Source organism: Talpa occidentalis, unplaced genomic scaffold (assembly GCF_014898055.3).
Source record: "Talpa occidentalis isolate TD23 unplaced genomic scaffold, MPIMG_talOcc4v2.1 talOcc4.3, whole genome shotgun sequence".
In the NCBI taxonomy this organism is placed as follows: domain Eukaryota; kingdom Metazoa; phylum Chordata; class Mammalia; order Eulipotyphla; family Talpidae; genus Talpa; species Talpa occidentalis.
This window is the reverse complement of record NW_023603184.1, coordinates 64,655,872-64,669,820: the sequence shown is the minus strand read 5'-3', so window position 1 is coordinate 64,669,820 and position 13,949 is coordinate 64,655,872. Positions and strand designations below refer to the sequence as shown.

Here is a 13,949-nt window from a genome sequence, read left to right as displayed (position 1 = left end):
GGGTAGCCTGGAGCTGTATTTTATCCCTGGTTAGCCCCAGCTGCCTTTCTCTGAACCACACAGTCAGCTCCCAATTAACCTGGCTGTTTCTCCAAGTATATATCAGTCAGTTGGAGAAGTGGTAGGCAAGACTGTATAGGCAGATGGCCCCACAAGATTTGTGTGCATGTGTGTATGTGCATGAGAGGGAGAAAGAAAGAGAGAAACAGACTTGTTGATCTAGAACTCAGGCCAGCCCTGCATAAATATTCCCTCCCAGCCCTCCAGCACTGCCTGTGTCTTCCCCAGGCCTCCATCAACCTCACCCAACCCCACATCCTGCACTCTCCCTCCCCACTGTGCACCATGGCTCTGAAGATGAGGGAGACTGATGGACAGGTCACAATGCTCAGTATTCCAGATCCCAGGCCCTGCAGAATGCCCAGTGTCTCTGCTCCCCACCCCAACTTGCCACCCTTGGAGTCCAACGCACATCACCCTGAGCCTATCCACTCCCAGCTCCACCCCTCCGCAGGCTCCAGATCTTCACTAAAGCCAAGGGCACTCAGTGCTCCAGGAGGGAATTCCCCTGCCCACCTTCCAACCTCACTGGCAGAGGTGCCATTTTCAGCTTGTTAAAGGGTTTTCTTAAAGCATTGGGCTGCTCTCCAACCACCTGGTGCTCACCAGGAAATAATAGCAACACCATGCTGTGGACACCATTATTTTTTTAAGGAGTTATAGTATCTTGCATGATTAGAGAGGTCCAATGTCATGCCTAAGAATGTACTAAGAGGTTTTGATTATATACCCCTAACAAAAAGTGGTGCTTATGTATTTACTCAGTTACAAAATTTCATGCTTTGCTGTAATAATACATGGTCATTATTATGTACCAGGCACTGTTCTAAGCAGGTGCCAATTAGTAACCCATTTAATCCTAATAAGACTAGAGGGTGGGCACTGTTATTTCTTTAGGAAAATCTATGGTAACAAGTAAACACTATACCCTCATTGCAGCTGGAAAATTCATATTTTAGTGAGAGAGACAAGTGCATGTGGCACAAACAGATGATTCAGTGTAATAAGGTAAGTGATTGGGAACATTCCTGGAGGTAGGGGAAGTTGGGGAAACTGAGGCATGTAGTGGTGAAATAACTGCTGCAAATGGGGGAAATGAGATTTGTACCCTGGTCCACACACTATGTACTAATCCCCTTATTCCTGCTGGGAGTACCCCCCAGGTTCTACAGTCATTTAATGAGTAGGTCCCCCAGAGAACCTGCTATGATGAGCAAGGACGTGGTTTCTCCCATAATGAATGTCCCTTAGGCCTGGATGTGAGGACCCCTGCTCCAACGAAGTTCGATTTTACATCTCACTTTGGAGCCTGTTCCCCAGCATCTGCAAACCAAGTGCTGAGACCCAGGTCTGGTTGCTTTAGGCACTGTAGGAGAGCAGGGTGCTGCTCACAGCCCTGCAGATGGGAATCGTGCCAGGATTTGCTCTAATTCAAACCCTCTCCAGGGGTTTGGCAGGTTCTGCTCTGACAATGTCAGGGCCCCAGTCTTGCAGGACCTCTCTGCTAACATACAGATGCAGATCTAATCTCCACAGTGCCCCAGTTAGGGAGCTGCTGCTGGCTATTTTACAGATGGAGAAACCAAGGCCTACAATTGGGCCACTGTGCCCAGCCAGCGGTGCCCCACTACTGTGCCACTCTCCTGCATGGCCCCTTCCTTGGTCACACAGATGACTTCCAGCACCAAGAGACCGTGGTCTTGGGCTCTAGGCCCACCAGCTTTGGAAGCTCCGGAGCACAGGTTTAGAAGCAGATTTGAGTTCGAAAGTCAGTGCCGCTTCTTGTCAGAGTCACTTAGCCACATTACTTCTCTGTGCCAAATGGGAATCGTCACCCACTCTGCAGGCAGCACAGGAAACACGAGAGCACAGGAAGCTGCCCAGTCTAGGGCCAGGCGCAGAGTAGGCGCCATCGCTTTGCTCTTTTTGCCTCTTGGCCTTTCTAAAGGCCAAGGGGTGGGTGGGGTAGGGGGTGGGTGGAGGGTGGAGGGTTTGGAGTCTTTGAATTTAGGAGAGGGGTGGAAGTTTCTGTAATTAAGTCAAGGGAGCTAAGTTGTCAGACAGGAAATGTAATGGTCAAATTTAGGCAGGTTGGACAGGAAGGTGAATTGAGAGAACACAAACTCCTGGAGCTCAGAACCGGTTATCAGACAGCACGTGCCTAGAGGCTGGGCTGCCTGTTTGGGGGCCTTCTCCTGGCTGACCTAGCAGGATTCCCAAGACAGACACTTCATGTGATCCAGGCTAAGTGCCCAGAATGGCTCACCAGGCAGTGCCCTTGCTGACCCGCCCTGGGTAGAACTGCAAGGGAGATAAGAGCGGGGCTCTCCCTTCAACCCCGCCCACACCCTCTACGCTTCATTCCTCACAGACTGGGGTCCTCACCCAGGAATATATATCTCAGGTCGCTGAAAACACAGCTAATATTTTTGTGCAGTTCGGGAAAGAGCAAGTGCAAAGTTTTATCCCATGTGTAAAGTCTCCTGGTCACTAATCAGATCAGGAACCCCTACCTCTTGAAGGCCCCCGCTACTAAGACAGATAGGAAAGAAAGTCAAGCCCTGAACATACCCAGGAAGTGTGTTTTTAAATAAGGGACTCTGGAAGACCTTTTCAGAATCAAAGGAATGCATCCTAGAGGGAACATTCTAGGCCCTAGTACAAACAGAAAAATATCTAGGGGCAGGATCCAGCTTGCATGGGCTGGATTCTCCAGTCACATGGACATACCTCCTGTCTGGGGTCATATAGTGGGAGCTCCAAGAAAAATTTAATTTTTCCAAATTTAAGTTCCAAATTTAATTTTTTCCAAGAAAAAATTAATTTTTCTTTCAAACAGAAGGTGTCAGAATACCAACTTGTCTCACTGGGTACTCTTCATTGGGTGCCCCCCCACCCCAGGTTGGGGTGGGGAGCCCTGAAATCCTGCAGGACACCACCCTGCCTTCCCGAGAGCACATAAAGGGGCTAGTATCTAATCTGACCTGCAGGTAGATCTATGGGAGAGTGGGTGATGGCAGGAGTAGGGCTCTTGGTGACTGAGGATCAGCCCTGACCTGTGCCCTGGGTCTGGGCAGGGTATGAGCAGAGTGGTGGGCGGGTGAGATTGTCCTCCCCACCACAGGGGGAGCCTGTGTCTGGACCCAGCACATAGGATCTCAGTGTGGACATGCTGGCCAGCCCGCCCTGCAGCCCCACAGTGACATCGTGTGGCAGCAAGGAGAAACTGCAGCACGGGGGAGGTAGGCATAGGACCCCAGTTTCCTGCCCCACATCATGCAGACCTAGAGCTGCACCTCTAGGTGACTCCCAATGGGCCATGAGCAGTTCAAGGGTGGGGGGCCTTGAGGAGGAGACAGTGGGCTTCGAGTTAATGAGGTGAACAGGGATTCAAGAAATTGGGGAGGGATATGGCCATTCACAGGGCTCTGCCTGGCCCCTCCACAGAATGGCAGGAGTGGGAGGAGGCAGTAAAGCACTGTGACTCTGGAAAGGCTGCCCAGGGAGGGCTGGGAAAGGTGAGAGCTTTAAGGCCTCTCCAACAGGAGAGCTCAGACAGCCAGGGAGAAGCACTGGATAGGGGGGCAGAGACCAGAGTCTAGTCCAGACCCTTCGCTTGCCCAGCATGTTGCCCAGGTCAACCATGTCTGGATTCATCTCCTGTGTCCTCAGCTCCACGGACCCCAGAGACAGACACAGAGGGGTCATGCCAGGAGATAAAGACTTTAGTAAATCTGTAGGCATATGTGCCTGTGGGTGACTTGGAGAAAGAGCAGAAGGATAAAAAGGGTGAAGACGGAAGCGAAGGGACAAAGGAAGACAGCATTTATTCCCAAGCAGTCTTACAAGAGTAGGATTTATATTCTCCCCCTTTTACAGGAGACAACTGAGGCTCAGGGACAATGAGTAACTTGGGTCCTGAGGGGGAGACTGGCACCCAGCTGGACCACAATTTCCCATGTCCTGTGCAGTTAGGTGTTGCCATATGACAGTTCTGGCAGAGGCATTGCGGGCAGAAATGGTAGAATTTGCAGACTTGGTCCTTCAAAATCTCCCCTGTGTGAGCCTCTGGGGCCTGTTCTCTTCACCAGTCTGAATGGAAGCTGTGTGTTGCAACGCAAGCAGTAAGGTGCTGGGGTACCAGAACCACGTGTGGAAAAGGATCAACAGGTTGGAGTTCAGGTGGGCAAGCATTGTACGAAGGCTGGCAGACCTGGGGGATTTCTCTGTCACAGCAGCTAACACCACCCAAGCAGCAGTAAGTGGAGGAGAGGGATTCAAACCGGTCTCCCTGGTCCCCTCCAATTCTCATCCATGGGGCATCAATTAAGTGAAGCCTAGAGGGACAGTGAACTACAGCAGCATGTCCCCCAAATATTCTTTGCGGGGGCCCATGCATGCACATGCATGCCCACCCATCATATAGGATGATGTCATGATGGTCTACACGCCTCTCCCACGCTGCACAATCTTGGTTTCCCTGGTCACCCTTCTCGTGCCTGGCTTTGGAAGGTTGTCAGGTTTTAGTGTTATGCTATCTGTGAAACTATCTTGCCTCCACCGAGGGTCACCCCCACTATGCAGCAACAGACTGACCTAGACGCTGAACTGAAGGGCAGAGCACAGGTTTGGAAGTCAGAGAAAAAAAGCTGGGGTTGAGTCCTAGTTCTTCCATCTGCTGCCTGTGAAGCTTAGGCAGACTGCTAAAGCCCTCCCCTCCCTTGTATTATTTCTCCTTATTGTTCACGTGGGGGAGAAAAGGTCTATGGCTTGCAGGGGATTGTGGTGACTACAGCACTCACATCTACAAAAATGCTTGGCATATAATGGAGGCTTAGGTAATGTTGATCCCCTGAGTGCCCCTGTCTGAGGCAACCTCCTCACATCCTGCCTGGAGGTAAGAAGATCCTTGTCAACTGCAGTTTTCCTCCAGTAAGAGATCCCCCCAGGGGCAGCGGCTCCCAGGGTGGGCCCAGCTTTTCAGCAGGATCTGGCAGAAGGGGCCAAGAGGAAGTAAATATTCTGGAAGGCCAGGCAGTGGCAGAGTGGCAGCCAGACACCGGGGCTAGAGTAAGGGCCCTGGTTGTTTAGGGGCAGAAACGTGGAAGGAGTGGAATCCGTAAGCAGGAGCATGGGGCTGAAAGAAGCCCAGCCTCCTTTCTCAGCGCCGTCATTGTCTCCTGCTCTCTTGCTGGGGACCCTGAGCAGTGACCCCACACAATGCCCCCAAGCAAGCCTGCTGACAAGGGGCGCTATGCCCCATCATTTTACTCACTGCTTGTCCCCAGAGAAATTCCCTTGGCCTCATGCCTCTGGGTGAGGGCCCAGTCAGGGCCACCCCACAGCCTCTCAGCCAGAAGTCTGACTGAGCGGTTACCGTTTCTGCCCGTGAGCATCTGGAGGAATCGCGGGCACCCCACTTCCACCGTGTGTCCGGGCGCAGAGGAGGGCCAGCAGCTCATGTTGTCCCACAGCCCCTCGCATCCTGCCAAGAAGAGCCACAGCATCAGACAGGGTCAGGGTGTGAACTGAGGGTCCCATTACCCCATCACCATCACCACCCCCACACCCTGGCCAGCCCCAAGTTCCATCAGTAACAAGGACGAGTGACCGCCATGGGCTGCCCCAGGATGTGCATAGGTGGCAGACTGAGAAACAGGCAACTGAAGGCAACTGAGAAACAGCAAGTCCGAGAATGCTGACTTGCCAAATCGTCTCCCTGAAAATAAGAAATAAATCTCTCTGTTCTGAGGAAAGAGACTCTGCTCCAGGCTAGGATGTGCAAGGTGTATTTTCATATGTAAATAAGCCCTGCAAAATTCCTTTCTAAGTTGCAAAAATTTGTTCTGCTTTTCCCTCCCAAATTATTACCCCCTTTCTAAAAACTAGATAACCTCATTGTGTTGACCAGAATACAGGTTCTAGATTCCATAAGCCTCTGTGTGCAGGTAATTACATGTGTCTTTTCTCCTGCTAATCTGTCTTGTGTTGATTTAATTATTTATTTGCCCTTTGTACTGACCTAGAAGACAGAGGAAGATTCCTCTCCAACAGTTTTGACTCCTTGAGATCAGAAATCAATGGTGTCTAAGGTGGCTTTTCACCTTTGAGGTCTTAGATGCTGACAGCTACATAGTAAGAGCTCAGTATAGAAGCTGTGATGTAAGGAGGGAGGGATGGACACACATGATCTCATACAAGCCCCACAAGGTCAGGTCTGAAGTTCTCTCAAGGAGAAGATGGCAACCTCTTGAGCTCGACTTATATTAAACCACTTGGTGGTGGTGGGCCTCCATTCTGACCGTGTGGTGTAACCATCTGGGAAGCTTTGAAAACATGCATAACAGGCCCTACACCAGGGGATCCTGATTTGACTAGTCATGGGTGGGGCCCAGGCATGATACTGTGTTAAAACTTTCTAGTTAAGGGCCTCGCACTTCACTGTGAAGCAATCCACAGTCTCTGCAGCATGAGTTCGATCCCTGGCCGGCCAGGGAGAAACCCACATGGCGAGGCAGACCTCTCCTGTCTTGCCTGCTGCTCCCCTCAGCAGTGTATTTCAGTCAATCTGCCTGTTCTGCTCCCCATTCTGTCTCTGGTGGATCCTCTCACCCTCCGCATCTCTGGCTTGTGCCCCAGCTCTTATATGCATAAATAAATAAAGCTTTAAAAAAAAAAAAAAACTTTCCAGTTACGCCTAGTGTAATTGGCAGCCTGGAGAACTCTTACGGCACGATTCTCAACTTCAGCTTGCTTCAGTACCAGCCAGGTTTGTTGAAATAGATTTCCCTGCCCCATCCCTGGAGTCTGGTGGAACCCCAGAACTTGCATTTCTAATAAGTTCCCAGGTGAGGCTGATGCCATTGGTCTGGGACCACACTTTCAAAAACCGCCGCCCTGGCCACAGAAGTAACTAATCAGTGTCTCTACTGCATTTGTAGTAGGATTTTGGTCGAGGATGTTGCTTCCAACTTGATGTTCTGATGTTTATAAAGGATTTCTGAGGTCCCTGCCTGAATGCGTGGTGGACAACAACTACATGTGTGTCATGACAGTGAATCTTGAAGCTGGTTCCTCTTTGATTTGGCTGCTAGGAAGCTCAGAGTCAGATTTTTGACCCACTTCAGGTAACTAAAAGATTTGGAAATGAATCGAAAAGATTATTGTCTGTCTTCAGTGTAAAATGAGGCCTTTTTATAGCATATCCTTTTGGCTTGTCTGGTTCTATGGGTCTCTCAGGCCTTTTATTTTTCAGCTCAGTGACAAGAGTGTAGAGTACTCTCCCCAAAGGCTAGCAAATGAATTTTGTCAAATTGAAATACAGCTAATTGTACAGCCACGGATCCTACTTTATTGTTTTACTGTGTTAGCACTTGTACAATTGAATAATTGTATTTTAACTGGACAAAATCGTATTAGACCAGCTTTGTATCTATCTATAAATTAACTTTACCATTCTGCCCTATAAGTATAGTACCTGGGACTTCCTAACAAACCACTGATATACCTTCTTTGTTCTCTCATTAATTATATAAAATGTTTGCCAGGTATTCAATTCATATTTGTACGAAAGTTATGATTATATTCTTTTACTTTTTTATTTTTATTGAAGTAATATTGCTTTATGACATCATATAAGCTTCATGTTGATTAAAATCAACATATGTATATACTACATTAAGTTCACCACTAAAAGTCTAATTCCATCCTTGGCTACACAATTGACACCTTTTACCTGATTTATCTAACTCCTTTCCCCTTTTCTTCTAGTAACCACTTATTGATTGTAGAGTCTAAAAGTTTATGTTCATTTTATATAGTTCATCCATTAGTTTGTTTCCTCTATTGCATTCTCTTTTTTTAAAGATTTATTTATTTATGCATACAAGAGCCAGGGTACAGGCCAGAGGTACAGGGGGTGAGAGGAGTCACCAGAGACAGAGTGGGGAACAGAACAGGCAGACTGACTGAAATACACTGCTAAGGGGAGCAGTGGGAAAGGCAGGAGAGGTCTGCTGCGCCATGTGGGTCACCTCCCTGACCAGGGATTGAACTCGTGCTGCAGTGGCTGTGGATTGCTTGGTAGTGCTGTGTCCTAACCCCTTGCGCCACCAGGGAGGCCCCTGCATTCTCTCTTTAAAATAATTGTTTAAAATAACCACCCACCAATTCTCCTGAAATTTATCTCAAGGAAAGAAATGCAAGGAAACTGGCTCCTGTGACAGGCTTCTGGGGATTCATGTTATAAAGGAAACACCTGAATTTTTTTCTTTCTTATGGAAAATAGAGACCAGTTCAGTCCTTCTCTGCTGTGTGTTCCTCCCCTAGGTGAGTCTCCTCTACTTTTACACAGAACCCTTCACTTCTGGGCTTGTGATCACCAAACATGTAGAGGATTTCCCCCATAAAAATGACCCCTACCTTGGGTTCAGTTCATTTGCTAGAGCAGCTCACAAACTCAGAAAGTACTAACTTATGTTTATAAGCATATTAAGGACATGACTCTAGAATACCAGGTGGGCGGCCTACAATTTATGTCAATGCTGACACCACCTGTCCAGAATGTCAGATCCCACAGGCTAAGGGCTCAGTCCCATAAAACTGTTCTTCCTTCCCCCCAACCACAAGTGCCGATCACAAGTAGGCCCCCAGATTACCCATAACTTTTACCTAATCTGGCTGCAAATTGGAGTACTCAAACCCCCTCCTTAGGTTCAGTTCATTTGCTAGAGCAGCTCACAGAACTCAGGAAAATACTAACTTCTGTCTGCAAGCTTATTCAAGGACATGATAAAAGATACAAACGACCAGCCAGCTGAACAGACACACAGGGCGAGGCTTGGGAGGGTCCCGAGTACAGGAGCTCTGTTGCCATGGAGTTGGGGTTCATCACCCTCCTGGTGTAGCTGTGTTTGGCCACCTGGAAGCTCTCCAAACCCTGTCTTTTTTTTGGTATTGCATGGAGGCTTCATTACACAGGCATGATTGATTCAATCCTTCACCATTGGCAATAGATTCAACCTCCAGAGCCTATCATTTTACTATAAATCACAGTATCACACACACCATCTGGGAGGACATTATCAGGGACAGATTTGGAAGGAACCAGAAGTAGAGCTAAGGTGTGGGGAGGTGAGCAGCAAAACACCCCGCCCCCACCCATTCACTTTGGGGAACACAGAGCAGCCCACACCACCCCAACACTCACAACCTTCAAAAAGAGCTGGAACTCTGGAGCCAGACAGACCTGGGTTCCAGTCCTGCCTCAACCCACACTAGCTGCTCTAGTCTATTTCCTCATCTCCTCTGGGATGCCTTCCAGCTGAGGTTGGCAAGAGAAAGAACCCAAAACACACATGCAAGTCTGGCACTGGGCGTGAGTAGGTGAATGCCTGCCCCCCACCAGCTCTATAGCCCACTGCTGTCCCCTGCTGGTCACCCAGGTCTGAGCCTACCTCTGATTTACCGGGTTATTTATTTATTACTGGGAGATGGGTGTGGTCTGAAGGGTGGTTGGATTAGCCAGAGGGCAAAATCTCAGTTTTTGCAAAGAACTACATTTTCAGATATGGATACAATCAGGCCAAAGCATCACTGTCCTCCTTGTCACCTGTGTCCCCACTAAATGAAGTCCTCCGGAGGCCTGTCCCAACTCACCTGATGACCTCACGTATGTCAGAGCAGCCTGGGAGAATGTCAGCAGGCAGACATTTGAGCTATACCCCAAGGCATTCTAATTCAGGCCTTTTGGTACCTGGGAATCTGCATTTCAAGAACTCCCAAGAGATGCTGCTGTATGTGCTCCTTAGGCATTGCTTTGGGACTCTCCCTGCTGTACTTCCCTCCTCTCCACAGTGAGACCCTTATTTCTGGACTCAGATCCACCCTTGGCTCTCAGGAGCAAATCTGAGATAGTGACACAGACAGCTGGGGACATTCACTGCAGCTTGGTGGCTCTAACATAGCACCTATGTGTGGGTACACCCTACCCCCTACCCAGCTCCCACTGGGCAGAGCCCTTAGAGCAGGAACCTGTCTGACTCCCCACCTTTGGGGACCTGTGCTTTCAATGGGCGGGGTACAGCATGGGCACTCGGCAAATGTGTCAAATGAACAAATGAACAGTTGCATGATGGGCCCTCTGACCCCTGGACTTCTAAATTCCAGATTACTGACCTGCCGCCTAGGCCTCTATCTGCCAGGTCTAACTGGGTGCCAGTGGGAGTCACCTTGTACTTTACACATGAGCTCACTTAATCACAGCAGAGTGCCAAGGTGTGTGGGTCTGTCTTCATTTTACAAACAAAGTGATAGTGCAGTGAGCACTGGGCTCTTGGAGGCACACAGCCAGGGAGAACAGGGGCTGGGAGGTGATGGACAGCCATGCCACATGGTGTGGTGCCCCCTCACAGGCTCTGCCCACCTGCCCTTTCTCCCGCCCTCCTACCTGGAACAAGGCTAGGGGAGCTGGAGGGAGGCCAGAGGAGGAGGGGCTGGGCCAGGAGGCCATGGAAGGAGCAGACAGGAGAGATGGGGGCTGAAGGCAGGTGTGGCCTGCTCTACCCTGGCAGCAGGAGCAGCTCCCTGAGAGAGCAGGGGGAGCAAGGAGATGGGGGGCCCTGCAGAAGGCAGGCCAGAGATCCCAATGCCTGACTGGGGGCTCTAGAGGTGGAGGAGCCCAGAAGAGACGGGGCAAAGGTGGTGGGGATTGGAGGAGAGAGATGTGGGGTCACAGAAGGCAGAGTTTGGATGTGGATCCCACAAGGACAGTGAAAGCATCTATGGGACCAGGGACCAGGTATCTGGGTCCTTAGAGGAATGTAGGAGATAAGAAACCACATGGGTATTCCTGAAACTTCACCCAGCTCTCAAGGGGAGTCCTGAGAGAGAAGGTGTGAGAGCTTCTCTATCTTGACTTTCCCCAGAGCACCAGCAGGCCTCCACCCTGCCCCCCAGCTAGTCCTCCAGATTCCAGCCATGGATGCAGCTCACCAGGCATGTGCAGGGTCTCTGGGAGCTCACAGCCCCGGATGACTCCAGTCCCCCCACATGCCCTGGCACAGTGACATGGTCCAGGGAGGGCCCTTTACAAATGACCCACCAGGTCTCTCCATTGGCACCTGTTGTCTGTGGGGCAGTGAGACTCCTCCCCAGGGGCCTCAGTGCAGTACAGGAAACCTCCTTTATAGCACAGCCTCCCTGCCAGTTTGCCCAGAGTCTCTTGTGTTGGAAGCAATGGAGGCACTTGCCAACCTCTTGCCTCACCTTGAGAGAAATAAACTCAGGGCTGCAACTGCCTGGGACAGCCTGGGCACTGGCTGATGTCTCTAGTCCGTGAGGCTAGATGACCCATGTCTGGCTGGCCAGACAGATGGAGGAGGATGCCAGGGCCGCTGGCCGACTTCCCAACCTGGGTCATGTCTGGCCGGGCCTCCAGGGACACTGGCCTGGTGCTGGCAGAAAGCAGGGCGGAGTGCTAGGGAGGGTGACAGACTTCATGGTGAGTGGGGTCCCCCTGTCTCTGGTTCACTGCTACATCCTTCATATCAACCGTGCAGAGAGAAAAGGTGGGGGAAGCGATCATTCAGGCCTGTATTGGATACACATCAAACATTGTGAAACTCACAGTTTGGGTTGGGTCACTGACCCACAGCAGAGATGGGGGAGCCAGGCTCCAAGAGGCAAGTGTTGTGAAGGGTGGTACCGGGATGCTGGGAACCCACCCAGGCTTCCTGTTACCCCAGCTTGAGGAGGTCCTGCCAGGCTGGCCCTTGCTAGCTACAGACGTGGATGCCAACTCCACATGGCACTGCTTGTGTCCTGAGGCTGAGCCACATGCTCCAGCCTCGGCTTCACTGTCTGAGCATGGAAGGCACTGGAACAGTCTCTGGGGTCCCAGCACATAAGGCCCATGTCGGGAGGGCTACACTTGTAGCTAGAACAAGGCATTGTGCAGACAACACAAGGCTCATCTGCAGACAACCCCGCCTAGCCTGGCCTTCCTCGGGGAGCTCTGACAGGAAAGGGACAAAGCACAGGTTTCAGGTCACTTTGGGATCTGACAGTTTTAGATCCAGGGCTGCAAAGCTTATAGCCTGAGTTGGGGGCTGGGGGATTCAATGAGATAAGGGAAGGGATGGGGGCGCTTTGTAAACAGGGCTATTGTTACTGAGTTACCAGGAGGGCATTCTGAAATGGTCATAATTTAGGGGCTGTGTAGCCTTTGACCCCTCCACCATCTCTGATGGTCACCTACTGCCACTGACTGCCTGGTGGAGGGGAGGGGATGGAGGGCTGTGGAAATTTAAGGAGGAAAACAAGAAAAGACAACATGGGACCACAACCACCCTCTGGGGGAGGGTGACCCGAGAGGACATTATTTGAAGTAAGTGGTGCCGTGGAGTGAGCTTTGGACCCAAATCTACCTTGGCCATGTCATTTAGGCCCATGACCCGCAGTTTTCCTCCACTAACAAATGGGTGTAGTAAGATCTCACAGGATTTTTGTGACAATTAAATGATCTGTGGTCTAGTAGAATTTTTTTTAAATCTATTTTCTATTTTCCTCTTTTTCTCCTGGTTTTGTTTTGTTTTGGTTTTTTTTTTTTTTGCCTTTTCTCTGTCCTTCCTCTTCAGATTACTGGCTCAACAGCTCAGAAACAGGGCAGGAAAATTTATAATCTTCCCGGCTGGGGTTCCAGTGGCTGCTGGAGGATAAGAATTCTGCTCCACCAGCATAAGAATTCTGGGGTAATCACAATATTTGGGAGAAAACAGATGATAAGCCGGACTTCCTTCAGACTGGGGAGACAGAGAAAGAAAGTGATAAGCAGGGCATGTAAGATTCCAGAAACAGGCACATATGTCTGCTACCCAGCCATTCCCTGATGGGACACTCCTGCCACCCAGAAATGGCTGTGGAAACATCTCTAGTGGGGTAGGACCAAACACTGTAGCCCAGGTCCCCAGAGAAGCACAGAAGAGAATGAAGCCAATCAATCACCACTCTGTGGAGCCAGGCTCAAGACCAGATGGGCATCCCTGGATCACTGTGGTGCCACCCACATCTCTGAAACACTAGGCAAGTTGTGGGGAAGATCCAGAAAATACTATGACAGGTTTCTGCCTCCTAGAAGAATGGGAACAACAAAGTTATAGAAAATGGAAGAAGTTCTTTCTATTTTTGTCGCCTGGGATTGATGAACAGAGGTTAGTCTCCTTTATACTTGTGAAGCCTTTGGCACTGGCCTTGGCCCAAAGCAGACACTCAGTAATGTCTACTCCCGCTGTCCTGGTCACAGATAGACAAGAGGCCCCAGAGGCAGGTCTCGTAGTGGGGAGATGGCTAGAACAGGGGCCCGGGGATCTGAGAGAGCAAGCCAGTGCCTTGGGGATCTCTAGATCTCCCGGCCCTGCCTGGTGCCTGGCATCCAGCCAGTCCTCTGCTTGCTGCAAGCTGCCCTGCCTTCACCCAGAGGGGAGCATCCATCCTCCAGTCCTTGATTTATTTATAAATGAGCTCAGATGGCTTGATGATAACCTGGGACTATTTAGGGAACAATTTGTCAGATTGCAGTGACATGGGGTCAGGATTAAGTCAGGCCCCCCAGAGTCATGCTGACTTGAGTCACCAGGAGGCGGGTGTTCCGTCCCTTTACGCCACCTCCACGACCCTCCATGCCCCCAGATGCTCACTGTGTCTGCTACTGGTGATCATCAGGAAATCCTTGCTTGCCCCCACATATCTTCTAGCCTCTGCTTTCATCAGATTAACTCTTTCCTTCTCCCCCAGCCCCAGCCACCCCGTCCCACCCCAGGCCATCCAAGGGGCGAAGGCTCTGAGTTTCCTTTCCTTTCCTCGGGACATGATCTGTCTTATTTAGGCCAAGA

General features: G+C 50.4%; 1 protein-coding gene across 2 annotated transcripts in view; it reads right to left on the bottom strand.

The window, feature by feature from the left end:
- Nucleotides 1–13,949, bottom strand: part of SCTR (secretin receptor) — a 54,419-nt gene that overhangs the window by 25,856 nt on the left and 14,614 nt on the right. For both annotated transcript variants that reach the window (XM_037523238.2, XM_037523237.2), the window contains exon 3: nt 5,438–5,545. In XM_037523238.2, the coding sequence (XP_037379135.1) occupies nt 5,438–5,545 (108 nt within the window). The remainder of the gene's footprint in view (nt 1–5,437; nt 5,546–13,949) is intronic.